The sequence below is a fragment of the Hemicordylus capensis genome, chromosome 2 (assembly GCF_027244095.1).
Source record: "Hemicordylus capensis ecotype Gifberg chromosome 2, rHemCap1.1.pri, whole genome shotgun sequence".
Classification (NCBI taxonomy): Eukaryota; Metazoa; Chordata; class Lepidosauria; order Squamata; family Cordylidae; genus Hemicordylus; species Hemicordylus capensis.
Genome location: NC_069658.1, coordinates 148,246,221 through 148,261,610, shown reverse-complemented (window position 1 = coordinate 148,261,610; position 15,390 = coordinate 148,246,221). Strand labels below are relative to the sequence as shown.

Here is a 15,390-nt window from a genome sequence, read left to right as displayed (position 1 = left end):
AATAGGAGACAGCTGCCCTATTAAAATACAGGTTTTGTCAAAGATGGCATTTTTACCGTTTTAGCATACCATAAGCAAATGATCAGAAAGTATACAGGTCAAAAAGGAGGGAGAGAGATACAGCTGTTGGAAGTACAGTATTTATTTTCCCCTTAAGGGTTGAAATTCAGTTTAAAATACAATATGCAAGCATCTTTAAAAAGTCACATACTCAATTCCACTAACATCCTTATCACATGGATCATGATTAGCTATACAACTTAAACTCCTGCCAGTGACTAGGGAGAAGAGTCAGTTTAAGGCCTTGCTATACCAGACCTGTTACTACATGAGAAACTGGACTGCTGTATCAGTTAGCACACTTGCTCGGTATGTACAGCATAAGCACTACTGGTGGGCTTGCCTACTGTAACAGGGATGTTAACAATGGAATTCTCAGAAAAGATCAAGTGTCACCTTTAAGTACATTTGAGTCCCAAAAGAGGCACTTGAATAAGTATTAAGCCCTCCCCAAGTTACTGAGGCCCAAGAATAAACTGGAAATCAAGCCTATAGAAGACGATATATTATACCAGTTAATATTTTGAAATGGCCAATATTGGAGGTAGCCCTTTGAGGAAACTAACACAAAAAACCCCTAACACCTGCAGTGAATTATGACAGACTTGGAGCCACTTACAGTGTTTGCAAGGTGTTTTCTGTAGGTACTCATGCAATCTAACTTGTTTTAGTCTAGGAGCACTGAAAACTAATGATGCAAGCACAAATGGTCCAAAATTCCTATTTAAAGTTGAGTAAACCAGTTTTCTGACTTTGCCCTAGATCTTGCTACTTTTCAGTTGCATGACTTCCATTGTTAAGTGCCAAGTATCTCACTCACAAGTCTTAAAACATTGTTTTTCCATCTCATATGAGCATTTCAGTGGAATTTAACTTCTATACTCATGCTAGGATAATTTAACATTAAAAGGGAGGATTATCAGTATTCTAGCATGGTTAAGGTGGGTGTGTGAGGAGAAGGGGTACTCGTAACTTTCCAGAGCTAGGAACTTCAATCTCAGCATTTCCAGTGCTAGGAACTACTAGCCTCAGAAGCCTCTTGGCCTTATCAGTTAATCCTTGTGCACAAATCTAACTGGGCACATGAAGATAAACTGTTTCCTGTTGGGTTCAATAGAAGTACAGCACCATGCAGGTTCAGTGTGAAGTCTCAACCAGCCACAGTACACATCCAGCACACAACATATCTATGAACTGCTGAATACAAAACTTTAATTTCACATCTTAACATGAATCATAAATACATGTGCATACTTAAGAGGGAATATAATTTATAATACTAAACAAATCACTGAATACAAAGCCAGTGCTTTTTGCACACAATACAATTACAATGCACAAATTAATAAACACCCAGAGCAGATTCTGGTTTCCTTAGGCCATATGCAAATATGAACGTCATCCAACTTGATTGAAGTGTAGTTTTACTGATTTAATTTGTTAGCTTGATTTAAAAACTGTTTTGAATATTATAGGGACAATGGCAAGTTTGAGAGTTTTGCAACTGTAGTCCTTCACTCATCCACAACTGACATACAGGATAAGCAGTACAAGAAGGCTCAAGAGACCACCCTAAGATGTCTGGCACTGGACGCCACCTCTGGGATGGTGCTCGTCATCTTCATAGGCTTCCCCATTGTAATTGTGTCTTCTTTCCTGAGATGGGTCAAAGTCCACCAACTCTACCTGATCCATGTCTTCAGTTTCTTCCACTTCTTGCCGTGGAGGTAGTAGTTTTTCCAATAAACAAAGCTTATCTGAGGAAAGGAAGCCACTATCTGGAAAGATCACCTGAAATTAGGACGTACTATTAGTGCCTACTTATACATGGTTCCTTTTGATTTGTCTAGAGCACAAGTTTGGCAGTCAGAAGGCTTGCAAGTGGCAAGCATGCTTACATGCCCTGTATCATTGCATAAATGGCCCGCCCCACAGGTCAGTTTTTGAAATACATGGAAGGAGTCTCCACTTTACAAGACAGATGGACCAATGACATTTGACTGAATTCATAGCTGCATCTTACCTTGAACTCAATGATCAGACGACCTTTTTCATATGGCCTACGATAGATCGGCATACCCTCATTAAGTACACATTTAATATCTCCATGTTTCACAATCTGACCTAGAAATTAAGGATAAGTTGGTATGTTTTACAGTTAACATTATATGCTATTACATAATGCTGTGCTGTACAGAGAAGGTAGTGGTTTACATACTGTGCAGCACCCTGCTGATTCAAGAGCAGGGTGCATACACTGGTTCCTTTCGATTCCAAAACCTGTTGATTCTGCTAGCCAATGCAGACATGCAAATTTATGTCTTCCAAGAATTGTATCTGTGCTGCAACAATAACTTTAATGGGAAAGTTGTCCCTGCAGCACAGATGCAATTCTTAGGAGCCACAAAGCCCCTCCATGCTCACTACCAGAGTTCCCAAGGGCTTTGGAATAGAATGGAACTAGCACATGTGCCCCATTCTTGGATCAGCGGGGTGCTGCACAGTATATGTGCCAGACATTACACACAGAATGAGTAAGGTATTGACACCTGTTGAAAAAGCTGATCCACACAGGCAAACAGAAGAGGTCTTGCCTAGAATACAAAGCTAAACCAGGCTTATTATTTAGTATGCTATAGCCCGATATCTAAAAGCTTCATTTCCATTTCATCCTAGTAACAGCTATAGATTATGGTTCCATTTCTCTAGCAACTATAATCCAAAACTCTTAATGCAAAACTTTTTTACTCTAGAAATTGGTTTTATACCTTTGTGACTGCTAGTTTTTATGAAGACGGTGTTTTGATTGCATACAAGTTCAAGACAGTCATGGCAGTTGGGTGCCTCACAAGTTTGCCTTCTATAGGCTTGACTAGGTCTCTAGAGATCATAAGGATGAAGTGCAGCATACAAATGTAAATATATAAATAAATGTTGCATTTGCTTCATAGTATTTTGTAGGGAAGTCTAAGTATTTATCATCTTCAAGCTTTACCGTCAACAGTAAGCACTTTATCACGACCTGTTTTGTCAAAGTAACACATTCATACTTACCAGGATGAGAAGTGATGATTATGGTTCGATTATCCAGCATTGCAATTGGTTTTTGAAAGCCACACAGTGCCTCAACTAGCTGGATATCCATGCACATGACCAGGTCTTCACCTCGCCTGCAGGGGAGGGAAATTATTTGCTGCAGAACTATTGGGTTGTCTCACAAATGGTGCAGAATTGTAGGGCACAACCCAACAGCCTTGTGAATAAGGAGACCACCTCAGTACAACTCAAGCAGTTAAGTGTCCTATTGAAGTAACTTGTGGCAATACAAATCCTGAACAAAATTCTAAGGAGAAAATTCCTATTGCCTTTGCACATTTAAGTTTTAGAAAGGATTTTTACTCTTGCAAGAAGGAAAGCACTCCTGATTAATAATGTTACTCATCACAAATATTTGTAATTTAAGGCACCAAGTTTTGGGAAGGGGAAGAAAAACACACCCTGATCATAATACTGTTTATTTTTGCCTGCCCTTTCCAACCAGAAGGAATAGCACAGTCCTTGGAAAGCAATGTTTTCCAGCTCCTCCTCCCCCTATTTCTGCCACGCATGCATGAGACTCCGTCTGACTAGAGATCAGACTTTCATTTTTCCACCAAGAAAGTGTCTACCACATAAAAGGCCTGCATTATGGATGCTATTGTAGCTAATTGGTACAAGGCTGAGGGTGCTATAAGGTCACATGGATGCCAAAACTTTGACTACTGGAGAAGGCAATCACTGGTTTTCAAACATCTAGGAATATAGGAAGCTGGATCCAGTGTTCCCTCCAAAGCATGTGTGTGCATTTGAACATTTTTTTGATGTCTACTCATTTAATTTTAGATCCCGCTCAGGTTCCATTCTGAATAAGAACGTAAGAACAGCCCTGCTGGATCAGGCCCAAGGCCCATCTAGTCCAGCATCCTGTTTCACACCCACCAGATGCCACTGGGAGCCTACAGACAGGAGTTGAGGGCATGCCCTCTCTCCTGCTGTTACTCCCCTGCAACAGGTATTCAAAGGCATCTTGCCTCTGAGGCTGGAGGTAGTCTATAGCCCCCCGACTAGTAGCCATTGATAGACCTCTCCTCCATGAAGTTATTCAAACCCCTCTTAAAGTCATCGAGGTTGTTGGCTGCATATGCACTGCCTTGTTACTGCCGCCCAGAACAAAACTTATTTCACACACAGATGAAAAAGTTTAGAGAGAACATTGGGTCCATCTAACTCAGTATTGTCTACACAGACTGGCAGCAGCTTCTCCAAGGAGTCTCTATGCCCTATCCTAGAAATGGCAGGGGGGGTAACTTGGAATCTTCTGCACACAAGTGCTCTTCCCAGAGTAGCCCCCACTCTAAAGGGAATATCTTACAGTGCTCAGACATGTAGTTTTTCCATTCAAATGCAAATCAAGGTAGACCCTGCTTAGCAAAGGAGACAATTCATGCTTGCTAGCACAAGACCAGTTCTCCTACCATCTGCTAAGCTACTTTTAGTGAATCATTTTCACTTCTGTAAAGCAAGTTGGAAAGCTGCATGATGAGAACAGTTATATAGAGCAAAGGAATAAAATAAGTACAGGAAAGAAGAATAGTTATTAAAAAGGTACAGGAACACAGTAGTAGATAAAGTGAGGATTTGCATAAGAAAAAGCTGACAAAGACTGACAAAGAGGAAGGCATTATTTGCTTAAAACATCTACTAGGAGGACCACAGCCAACAGAACTGGTTTATTCCCCTCTGAATCTGGAGGGTCTATTTACATCTGTTTCTCCATAGGGATGTGCGGACAGGTTCAACATTGGAAGGAAACCCCCACCACGGTGTGTGTGTGTGTGTGTAAATAAAATTAAATTTTACTTAGATTTGACCAAGTCCCCCTGTTTCTGTGGTATTGGGTCATTCCAGACCTGCCCACTGTTGTGGCGGCCATTTTGGAGGCAGCCACACGTGCCCAGTGGGCCTCTTCAGAGAGACCCATTGAACATGTGCAGTGGCCTCCAAAATGGCCACTGCAATGGAGGGCAGGCACAGAATGGGCCGAAGACCACCCAAAGAGGGCGATTTGGACATAAATGGAGGCGGGGGCGCTTCTGGAGCTGACCCCACCATGGCCGAATCTAAGCCCCCAGGACTGGGTGGCAGTAAGTAACATTTAATTTTTTAAAGTTAAATTTTAAAAATTGTGAACCCCACCCTGAACTAAACTGGGTGCATGTGTTGTTCAGGGGGTGCCAGAACTAAACATGTCCGGTCTTGAACCAAACAACCCGGTTTTGTGCACACCCCTATTTCTCCCCACAGAACTTAGCCAGGAAAGTTAGAAGGAACTTATCTTCTCACTGAATTAGATCATTACCAGCTGATCCAGTGCAGAGCATCTGTGCCCCTAGTTTGCCACCGCCTCCCCCCACTATTTTGCCTGCCAGCTTGCTTCCCCCGCCCGCCCCATCTCCTTTTGTGCCGCCCACCCTCCCGCCCCTGCTTTCTGGCTGCTCAGAAAGCTGCCTGCCGCAGCCGCTTTCTTCAGCCAGCCACCACCACCGCCATGTACTTTCTCTGGACTGTCCTGTGGCTATCCGGCAGCTCTCCAAATTATCACGAGAGCTGCCATGCATGGGATTAGCCACAGGTACGTCTTAGAGAAATATAAAGATGTTCTAGCTGTAGTTTCCTCTTGGTTTTCCAAACTCATCTAAAAGTCTGGGGTATGACGACATTCCTGTACACTTAATACTTCATCTTACACATGAAGCAAACAAGAATCTGGCAAGTAGTAGGAACAGAAGCCTCACCTTGTAAACAAAGAATGGTCTTTTTGATCCAAGACAATGATGATGTCTCCAGGCTCCAACCCTGGTTCTTGGTCACCCTCACCGTGGAAAGTTATCTTCTGACCATCTTTCATTCCTATTTTAAAAGCACCACATAACTGAGAAACAGGACAAGATGTTCACATATTCTAACCTGTATTACAGGCATTAACAGGTTTTCACAATCCTCACAGTTACACAAGTATGGCATGAAGAGATATTTTGCATAGGACTAGGTATTTGAGACAAGGGCAAGGGAGTAGAGTTGGTGCAGCAAAGTACTAAAGTGGGGAGGAACCATTTTTCCTTCTAGTCTAATACACACCTCTCCTTGAACTCTTTATAATGTTATCTTTGGATTTTAAGTTCCGCACCCACCATAACACAATACTGATAAGCTCTGAGGTTAGGAGAGCAGGAATCTGACCCCAAATCCAATACATACCTTTATCAATATGGACTTCCAGGATTTTCTTCTCTCTAACAATCTTCCTTCCATTGCAGCTTTTACACCTGTCCTTGGGACTGATGCGCTCCCCATGGCCCTGACATTCCATGCACACAGACTGGATTTGCTGGACCATTCCTGGTCCTATTTGGTGAATTCTGATTTGCATGCCTGTCCCTCTGCAATTAAGGCAGCATTCCACTGCACCTTTTTTGCCACCTCGGCCTACACAATAGTATAAAACAAAAAGACACTTAAGATCATGTATTTGTGCTTTCTCTTCAAACTGCAGTCTTACAGAGTGATCAGGTGTTTTTTTTTTTAACCTGAACTGATCTCAGCAAAGCACTAACATACCTTCACATTTATCACAAATCACGTTCTTCTGTAGAGCCAATTTTCGTGTTGCTCCATTATACAAGTCTTCTAGTGTGACAGACAACTGATGAACAACATTTTTACCTGTAACAAAAGGCATGTGAGGACTAATATAACTTCAATTTGTCACAACAATTTTAGTCCAGGGTTTCCTTTTTCAGGACCCATAGAATTTCTGCTTACCATAATAAATGAAACACATCTCAGTGTTTTATTCCATTTCCCTACCACCACTGGGAAAGCTGTTGTAGAAAAACTTCTACAAGGACTACAACCATTAAGCAAGGTCAAACGTTTTTTATTTCCCCTAACCAATGCAAGGAAAAATCCATGTTGCTTTATCTGTACCAAAAGGGATGGCTGAGTTTGAGAAGCTGTATTGCTATGCATACTGACTAGGAAGTACATCCCGACAATGAACTTCCAAACAAATGTGCATGGATACCCACACAGAATGCAAGCACAAACCAAATGCTTACCAGTGGTAACCTGAACCGCCCCCCCGCCCCACTCTGACATTGATTTTAAGTGCAAAAATAAGGGCAGAAAGGACAACAATTTCTGTTTAGTGGAGGAAACCACCAAATCACAAGTCTGAGAAACCAAAGGGATTCATGGACGGCTTACCTTTTAAAGCCTTGGTTCAGAGAGTTGTGTCTTAGCCAGTAATAGTGGTGCTTCAAATACTGTGGCTCTTTGTGGCAACCAGCTTCTGATGGCCAGTATTTTACATTCTCAAAAACATGTCCGGGAATAACAGATGTGGCATCATTCCCTGGAGTATGGTGTGTGTCCACTCCACGGGCTTCCCGCCATTTCCCCTCATGGAATGCTCTAGAGCAGGGATTCTCAACGTTGGATCCCCAGATATTATTGGACTTCAACTCTCATAATCCCCAACCCAAGGCTACTGGGCCTGGGGATTATGGGAGTTGAAGTCCAACATCTGGGGACACAACGTTGAGAATGTCTGCTCTAGAGGGTGACGACATGTAGTCCATCATTCCCACAGCCCATTTTGGGTGAAATAAAATAGTGGCTGGCAGGAGCTAATCACCACTGCAAGACCTGAAGCAAAACTACAAGTCAAGTCCTCCACATGCTCCTCTACATACCCCATGGTGACTTGAAATTGAGGTAGTTTAGCGGGTCCATCCGCTGGACCTCCTTAAACCATTTTCAGTTACCTGAATATTTGCATAATATGTATTCAGAGATATAATTGGGCCAGTATGAATTTTAAAAATTGGGTGGGCTCTTACTTATACACCTGAAGATTTAACATTATATCAAGAATCCCAGTGCCTAGAGCAGTCCTGCTCAACTTAGGCCCCCCAGCTGTTTTTGAACTACAACTCCCATAATCTACAGCCACAGTGGCCACTAGCCAGGGATTATGGGAATTGTAGGCCAACATCTGCAGGAAGACTGAAGTTGAGCAGCCCTGGCCTAGAGTCTGAGACACCTGAGGCAAAGCTATGATCGACGACGTAGTTTTCATCACTGACCATAAAAACCAATAAATGCACACACTGACTGTTAACAAGTTAAACACAGTACTCACAAGTATTTGCAACAGTGACATAGACTTTCAGTAACCATCATCCTTGCTTATTTATCAGCCAATTTAGATCTCAACTACAATTACCCTCTTAGTCTAGTTCAAAAAAAGTTGTAATTATTTATTTATTTGATTTACCTCTTCGCTCTCTTTGCATTCTTCCACCTCCTCCAAAGAACATATCAAAGATATCCATAGGTGATCCAAAGCCACTGCCTGTACCACCCTCTTTTATAGCTTGTTCACCACCTTTATCGTACAAGTCTCTTTTCTTGGGGTCAGACAGTACTTCATAGGCTTGAGAAATCTGTTTGAACTATAAGATAAAAATCAAAAGGCTTAACCCCTTTATGAAGTTGTCACTGCCTAGCTGGCCATACACAACTGTTAACTACTACAGAATTATGGTACCAATTTCAAGGAAACAGCAAATATTCTTCTGCATGCCCTGGCCCTATGTATAAGAACCAAGTCAAGCCTTTTAAATTACGTGACATTTTAAAGATAAAGATCAGCCATTGTGTCTACAAAGCTTAAAAGCAAGCAGCAACAGTAGCCAAGGATGTGCATGGAACTGGACGGGGGTGGTTCGAAGAGAGGGGGGTCAGACATTAAGGGTGGGGGAGGGTGCAGTTACCCCTCCCTCTGCTTTCCCCCCACTGTGTGTGCGCCAGGCACATGTGCCAGTTACTTCTGGCCAAAGAGGGGACGAGGCAGCAGGGAGATATGCTGCCGCTTCGAAGGAGTCTTGCATAATAATGGAGTGCTGGCAGAGGAAAAGCTGAGAGAGGGGTAAGTGCACCCTCCCCCACCCTTAAAGTCCAACACTCCCCTGCCCACTGCCTCCGAAACCGTAAAAGGGCCTCCGAGCAGGTTCGTGCACATCCCTAACAGCAGCCATGTTTCTGAATTTCCATATTTGAAAGTTTTTGGGGTTTTTTTAAGCGTCTCACAAGAAAAAACATGCTAGTCAATCTGAAAAAGGCCTTGTATCGAGTTTATCAATGTTTTGATTTCCTGGTTTCACTATGGAGGGAGATTTTTTACAACACAAAGTATTATAACAGAAGACAGCAGCCCGATTCTAGTGGGTTATTATTTAGGAATATTAGTTTCCTAGTTTCCCCCTCCATGATAACAAGCACTGACTTGCATACTCCAGAGTATGTCACTTGCTGAAAACCAATAGAGCAGTAACAATACACCTACATAATATGAAAAAAATACTCAAAAGACATTCCGCTTAGTCAAGTGCTAGGGAGAAAATATATATTAGGCACTGGTAACCAGAAACCAGGCTATAGGTCTTGCCTAGAACTCACTAGTGGGTGAGGAAAGCAACTGTGGTGGCCTGTCATCTAGCAAAGAATTAGCCCACTAGAGAATCTAGACGCTAACTGCCATTTGAACATCTATTTGATACAGTGAACTTTTGTTGTAGTTTCTGCATCTAGCACACATGGATACAAAGTGTTTTGCTTGAGAATCACCAGTCCCTTGCACTATAAGCAAGGTTATATGTTTATTTATATTATTCATCTGGAACAAACTGTTACCACCCTCCTGGGTTGTATACTCATGATCACTAGTGTGGATTGGAATTCCCCCTTGGACCAATAAAAGAGGTGGGAGGTAAAAGGCCCCCTTTTACCACTTCTTAATCACTCCATTTGGTAGAAAGACTTGTTAAAGACTGGTCAGGAAGAACTAACCTGCACTCTAAATTAACCACCGTAGTAGCATAGCTACAATATACATGCTTAAGAGAATGATACAAACCCACCACAAAGCTAGTTAGAAGCATTGGGGTGTGTGTGTGTTGCATACTTGCCTTCTCACCCTCATTAGGATTCTTATCAGGGTGATATTTCAGTGCCAGCTTCCTATAAGCTTTCTTCAGTTCTTCTTGGGAGGCATTGGGCTTTACCCCAAGCACATCATAGTATGTGGTCTCCTTCACCATGGTGCAACTGCTATCTGCGGGGGGGGGGGGGGGGAGGAGGGAGAATTACAGAGGGAATGAAAACAGACAAACCCCAGACGCTAGAGAAAGCCACTCCCTGAAGCCCCCACGTGTCTCTAACTCCCCAACACCCAAAAAGGTACACCCCATGGGACTTAAAGAGACAGTCATGCAGCAGGGCTAGTCCAATCCCCTACTGAAACAGGCTCCACCTCGCATCTCTCCTTTGAGGACAGCTCCTCTTTCGCTTTTTTGCGGGGGGGGGGGCTCGCACTTGCTGCGCTTGGGACTTCCGTATGACACGACGGCTACTCCCCCCCCACCCGCCGCTACCCCGGGAAAAGCGCTCCAAAGCAGCCTTTGCAAGAGATCTGATGCGGCCACCTTCGACAAGGCCCCCAGACTACCCCCACCTGCTCACACTTCCCGGCCCGCCACATGGCAGCCAGGCGCCCCTCGCCTCGCGGAGGGCTCCTTCCCCTCCTCAATGTCACCTTTGTCCTCCTCGAGACCACAAAGGCGGCTCCCCCCGCCCGCTCCACTCCCTGCCTGCCAGGCGGACAATGGACACCTCTCTCCCTCCTTCCGCCTCAAAGCAGCACTCCCTTTGGGGAAGCCTGGCCGAGCGACCCCCACCACGTCCTGCCCGAGGGCAAGGCCTCCCCCAACCCTCCCTGGGCACCGCGCGCGCCGAGACTCCAAGCCGCCCCCCCCCCCAGACCTGGGCCACTTCTTCCCGCTTCCCGCCTCCCCCCCCGCCCTCTATCCAGGGCCTTAAAAAAAGCAACCGCTCACATTCCCTCCCTCCTCCTCCTCTCTCAACCCCCCATGTAAGCTGATCGGGGGCGCGCCAGACTCCCCCCTCCCTCAGAGACACGGGGGCGCGCAACGGCCTGCTTGCCGGTTCTCCAAGGAACACGAGCAGGCAGGCGGGGCTGAGGAAGGGACGGGGTGCGGGGGGGGGCAGCCTTCTCCCTCTTTCACCCACCGCGCGCTTTGGGCTGGCCTGGGAAACAAGCTAGTTTGAGGACAAATCCGTCACCCCCACCGCGAAGTCAAGCCCTCGTCGGCTGCTTTCTCGCACAAACAAGGCGATCCCGACTTTTCTGGAAAGTTCCGAGCCGGTCTCAGGCTAGGCAGCATCCGGGGAGTTTTCTTATTCAAGAAAGCTCCGCCTGTTCCCGGAAACACCGCCTCCTTCTTGTTAGTATTCGCCGGCTTTCTGGAAACGATGACGCGAGACCCGGTCTGCTCCAATCGCCTTTCTAGCATTACGTCATCGCCAGTCACTACAAATCCCATCATGCCTAGAGCGCAGTCCTCTCCACGCCTATGTCTTTCTCTGGAGCGGTAAACTAGGGGACGCCTACAACTCCCAGAATGCAATGTTACTGCCGAAGGCGGGACCTTGGCTCACAAAGAAGTGGTTGCCCCATGGTGGCCGTAGTTTCCTTTCAGGAAGGCCTTTCCTTGAGCCGGTGCTTCTAAAAGGTCTCCTCTTTATTAGGATTTCGTTTCGGCACCGTGTGTCGTTCTGCGGAATTTATTTTTGTCCTCTTTTAAGAGAACAAGCAACGATCTTAGGAGCTTGCCCGGCTTTAAGGCGCAGGCTCATACTCCAACGTTGGTATTGCTATATTTGTAAGAAGGTGATTTAGGTGCTACAGCCCGCCTTAACGGGGATGAGCTGCCCCGGCCTGACGATTCAGTTTTGGGCACTGGGGGCGGTCACCATTTGTAAACTGCAGCTGAGCTGATGTCAAGCCAGTCTCAAAAGAAGCTTTAAAAACTGAGTCGAGTGAAATAATCCTAATTGGGTAAGACAAGAGCACTACATCTCTAGTAAAAAATTATCCAGACTCTGCCACTGAACACTTAGCAAAGGATCCCCTTTGCTAAGCAGGGTCTGCCCTGGTTTACGTTTGAATGAGAGACGTGTGATCACTGTAAAAATATTCCCTGAGGGGGGGTGGGGCCGCTCTGGGAAGAGCGTCTGCAGGCTTGCAATGCAGAAGATTCCAGGTTCGTTCCCTCCTTAAATAGGACAAGGTTTTTTTATTTTATTTTTTATAGGACAAGATTTTTTTATTGAACCGACAAATTACCAAAGCATACAGTAAATAGGGCTGAGAGAGACTCCTGCCTGCAATCCTGCTGCCAGTTTGTGTAGATAATACTGAGCTAGATGGACCAATGGTCTGACTCGGTATATGGCAGCTGCCTATGTTCGTTCCTAACTCTTAAGCCTGCAATTCTATGCAGACTTAGGAGCGCTTTAGGAGCATATTAAAAATTCATTTTTGCTAGCACGACTCTCTGGCGTTCAAGACCATTTATTTCAATGGATGGATTGAGCCAAGGGGGGGGCCGGGAAAAGCCGCTAACACTGCCCCTATTTCCCGTCATTACGTGATACAGGGGGCGTGGCCAGCACGCGGAAATTTGCGCCACAGGTGGTGGAGCGCTTGCTTTGCCAGCTGGGTGCTTCTTTTTCCTCCCGCCCTCCTTCAGTAGGGTGCATGTGGTTGGTTGCAGATCAACAAAGGGAGGGGCTATTGGCTAAAGAACGTAAGATGAGACGGGCGGTGATGTTAGCGTGGAGGTGAGTGGAAGCATGCAAGGCTCTAGACTGGTAAAAGAATGGGCGTGAACAGCTGCTGGGATTTATTGCCGCATCAGGGGAAGGGGGCAGTCATGGAGAGCTCGGTGGCGTGACGGGATGTTGGGATGGAAATAATGTTATGAGGGGGAACTGGGAAATGCCAACATAATGGCATTGTCAGATGGTTCAGTATGAGCTTTTGTGCTGAAAATACATTTTTACAATATTTTCAGTGACATATTCTATTATGTCAGTATAGGAGTATCTTTGTGAACATACAAACAGTGGTTGTCTCTCTAAAATCGGTGCCAGGGTCTAAGCTTGGCTGAGAACTTCCGTAGTTCCTTATTAAATTCAGGCCGCAGTTCTTTGTACACTGGATGTTAGACCATACACAAATATTTTTGAGAGTGGCTTTCCCCCTATAAGCAGCTGTACTCTGATGCGTAGTCCATAATTCTAGTTCTGGGGTTGTTGTTTTTTGCAACACGCTGTCAAGTATGCTGCCACCAAGAGGAATGAGTTGACCAGCTCTGCACCCTGCCCAAAAAACCCACTCTTGGACCACCCCAAATCATATGTCCATACCACCAGAGGCTTGATGCCTGCTGTGTGCCGCTGCCCAGTTCAGAAATCTATGTGAAAAGTTAGCCATAAATGCTTTGAATATACATATATTTCTCCTGTCCCATGCCTATAGCAAGAAGCCAAAGTTGACACAGAAGCCGTGTGCTTGTGCGCACGCACGCACACTCTTAGAACCCCTTGTATGTGAGAAATTGGTAGAGCCATTTGTGCCTATCCTAGACAAGCGGACTCACATCTTCTCTACAGCCATTGCTATAAGGTGGCAGCAGCAGCAGAGAGAGAGAGAGAGAGAAAACAGTGAGGAGGCCCACCTGCCATCTGGCTCCTTCCCTCTGAGAACTCTTCCCCCCGCCCCTTTAAAGATTGTGAGCCCCTTGAGAGCAGGATTTAAAAAAATATGCTGTCCACCAGTCTGAGCTTGTGGGATAGAGTTGAGGTATCCATCAAATAAATTTCAGCCATTTGCTGCTGGAGGAAGGAGAGAACAACATTTTTCTGTCCAGGTGGAGCCTGTTCTGTTCCTACAGATTTGTACCAATTTGCAGATTGTTGAAAACTAGTGGCCTACTTCAAAGCTGAGGTTAAAATAAGTTGCACTGGTAAATATTAAGGTGGAAAAGATCATTCTAGGGGCTACATAAATCTGTAGAAGTATATCAACAAATGATTTATCCTTGCAGGATATGAAACTCTGTATTTTCACTTTACAGCCGGCTTCTATCCATATTTACTTGCTCTTAAAACCTACCAGTTTCAGTAGGGCATTTCCAGGTAACTGCAGCCTTCAAAGCTTGATAGGTGTTTGTGTATATCCTATCTGCAAATATTTTCCATCTTAATTAACTTGTGAACTATTCATGCCTTATACATTAATGTGTTCTTCTGTTTGCAGCTGGGGAGTTTGAATTTTAAAGTTTCTTTGCAATTTAACCATGACCCACATTCAGGGAGCCTGCTGGAATAGAATATGGGTTTTCCTGTGTAGCGTACTGAACCATATTTCTAGCTGAATTAAAGCTTAATTTAGTAAAACTGAGTATCTCTTTTCTTTTTTTACCTGAGCACAATGCGTGTGTGCTGGCTAGTAAGCAAAGATAGAAGCTGTCAGCGAATTAAACTGCCACACTTAGAAATGGTGGTGATAGGCCGTGGCCCTGAGACGAAAATAACAGACAAGAAGTGTTCAAGGAGACAAGGTAAAGTAGAGATTATGACCACAGTCTTGAGAAAACTAGGAACCCATTAATCTATTTCTGTCTTTTATAGCATAGTATTAGAAGTGCTTTGATTGCCAAACAGATAGCTGGGTTAGCTGGTTGTGGCTAAGAAACTGAATGGCTCAGGATGTTCTTGATTTGAATTTAACCCCTGCTATGAACTCACTTGATCGCCTTAGACAAACCATTACCTTCCCAGCTTCAGGCCCCTCCCACATCGGCAATATTAGGATTATAGTAATGCTAACGTATACTGAATAATACAGAATTGTTTGAAGGATTACAGCAAGGTATTATTAGTAAACTGTCAAAAGCACCACACAAATGCTAAGTATTTTTACTATATTATATTTTATAATTTTGCACATGAAATAGGAAAACTCTTTTAACACTTGTTCTTCCGTCATTGTCTTCTCTTCACACATTGCTTAAATCTCTTTCCTACCTGTTGTACATTTACATTCTTTTACTCTACAGTAGCCCTGTATATTAGTAAACTGACCACAATGCTTTAAAAAACCACACTAACGTGTAAGAGGAAGCTTAATCCCATAAACAAATCTAGTTCTTAATTTTTTGAAAAAGAGACTACAACTCCCAACTGATTCTGCATCATTTCCTATTTAGGCAGCTGGATAAATGGGATGGATAGATGACAGTTCCTGTCTAGATGGATGTAAAGTTGTAAACTGGTATTTTGTGTCCATGTGCATTCATTTAT

At 44.3% G+C, this 15,390-nt stretch overlaps 2 protein-coding genes across 6 annotated transcripts in view; one reads left to right on the top strand and one right to left on the bottom strand.

The window, feature by feature from the left end:
• Nucleotides 1–124: 124 nt before the first annotated feature.
• On the bottom strand, nucleotides 125–11,468 carry DNAJA1 (DnaJ heat shock protein family (Hsp40) member A1). Of its 3 annotated transcripts, none has more exons than XM_053296447.1 (9): nucleotides 11,311–11,468; nucleotides 10,131–10,276; nucleotides 8,438–8,615; nucleotides 6,718–6,822; nucleotides 6,358–6,585; nucleotides 5,895–6,009; nucleotides 3,115–3,230; nucleotides 2,084–2,184; nucleotides 125–1,851 (listed from the first exon to the last, which is right to left on the bottom strand). In XM_053296447.1, the coding sequence occupies exons 2-9, from the start codon at nucleotides 10,260–10,262 to the stop codon at nucleotides 1,633–1,635; spliced, it is 1,194 nt and encodes a 397-aa protein (XP_053152422.1). In that variant the 5' UTR covers nucleotides 10,263–10,276; nucleotides 11,311–11,468; the 3' UTR covers nucleotides 125–1,632. The 3 variants fall into 3 exon arrangements, with proteins under 3 accessions (XP_053152422.1, XP_053152420.1, XP_053152421.1); XM_053296445.1 differs by having other exon boundaries at nucleotides 11,251–11,404; XM_053296446.1 differs by having other exon boundaries at nucleotides 10,131–10,272; nucleotides 11,251–11,387.
• The window catches only part of APTX (aprataxin), an 18,775-nt gene continuing 14,805 nt past the window's right edge, over nucleotides 11,421–15,390 (top strand). Inside the window, exons 1-2 of one of the 3 annotated variants that reach the window (XM_053296450.1) lie at nucleotides 11,421–12,079; nucleotides 14,515–14,648. In XM_053296450.1, the coding sequence (XP_053152425.1) occupies nucleotides 14,519–14,648 (130 nt within the window). In that variant the 5' untranslated portion in view covers nucleotides 11,421–12,079; nucleotides 14,515–14,518. Of the gene's footprint in view, nucleotides 12,080–12,137; nucleotides 12,895–14,514; nucleotides 14,649–15,390 lie in introns of those variants that run through there. The other 2 variants (XM_053296448.1, XM_053296449.1) reach the window with 2 other exon arrangements.

What these genes read in the sequence shown, in the direction of transcription:
- DNAJA1 (XM_053296447.1), bottom strand. Translation starts at nt 10,262, where the DNA reads ATGGTGAAGGAGACCACATACTATGATGTGCTTGGGGTAAAGCCCAAT. An exon ending in ATCCTAATGAGGGTGAGAAG is followed by an intron (nt 8,616 to 10,130) that starts GCAAGTATGCAA and finishes TTTATCTTATAG; the next exon opens with TTCAAACAGATTTCTCAAGC. An exon ending in AATCATCACTTCTCATCCTG is followed by an intron (nt 2,185 to 3,114) that starts GTAAGTATGAAT and finishes CTTAATTTCTAG; the next exon opens with GTCAGATTGTGAAACATGGA.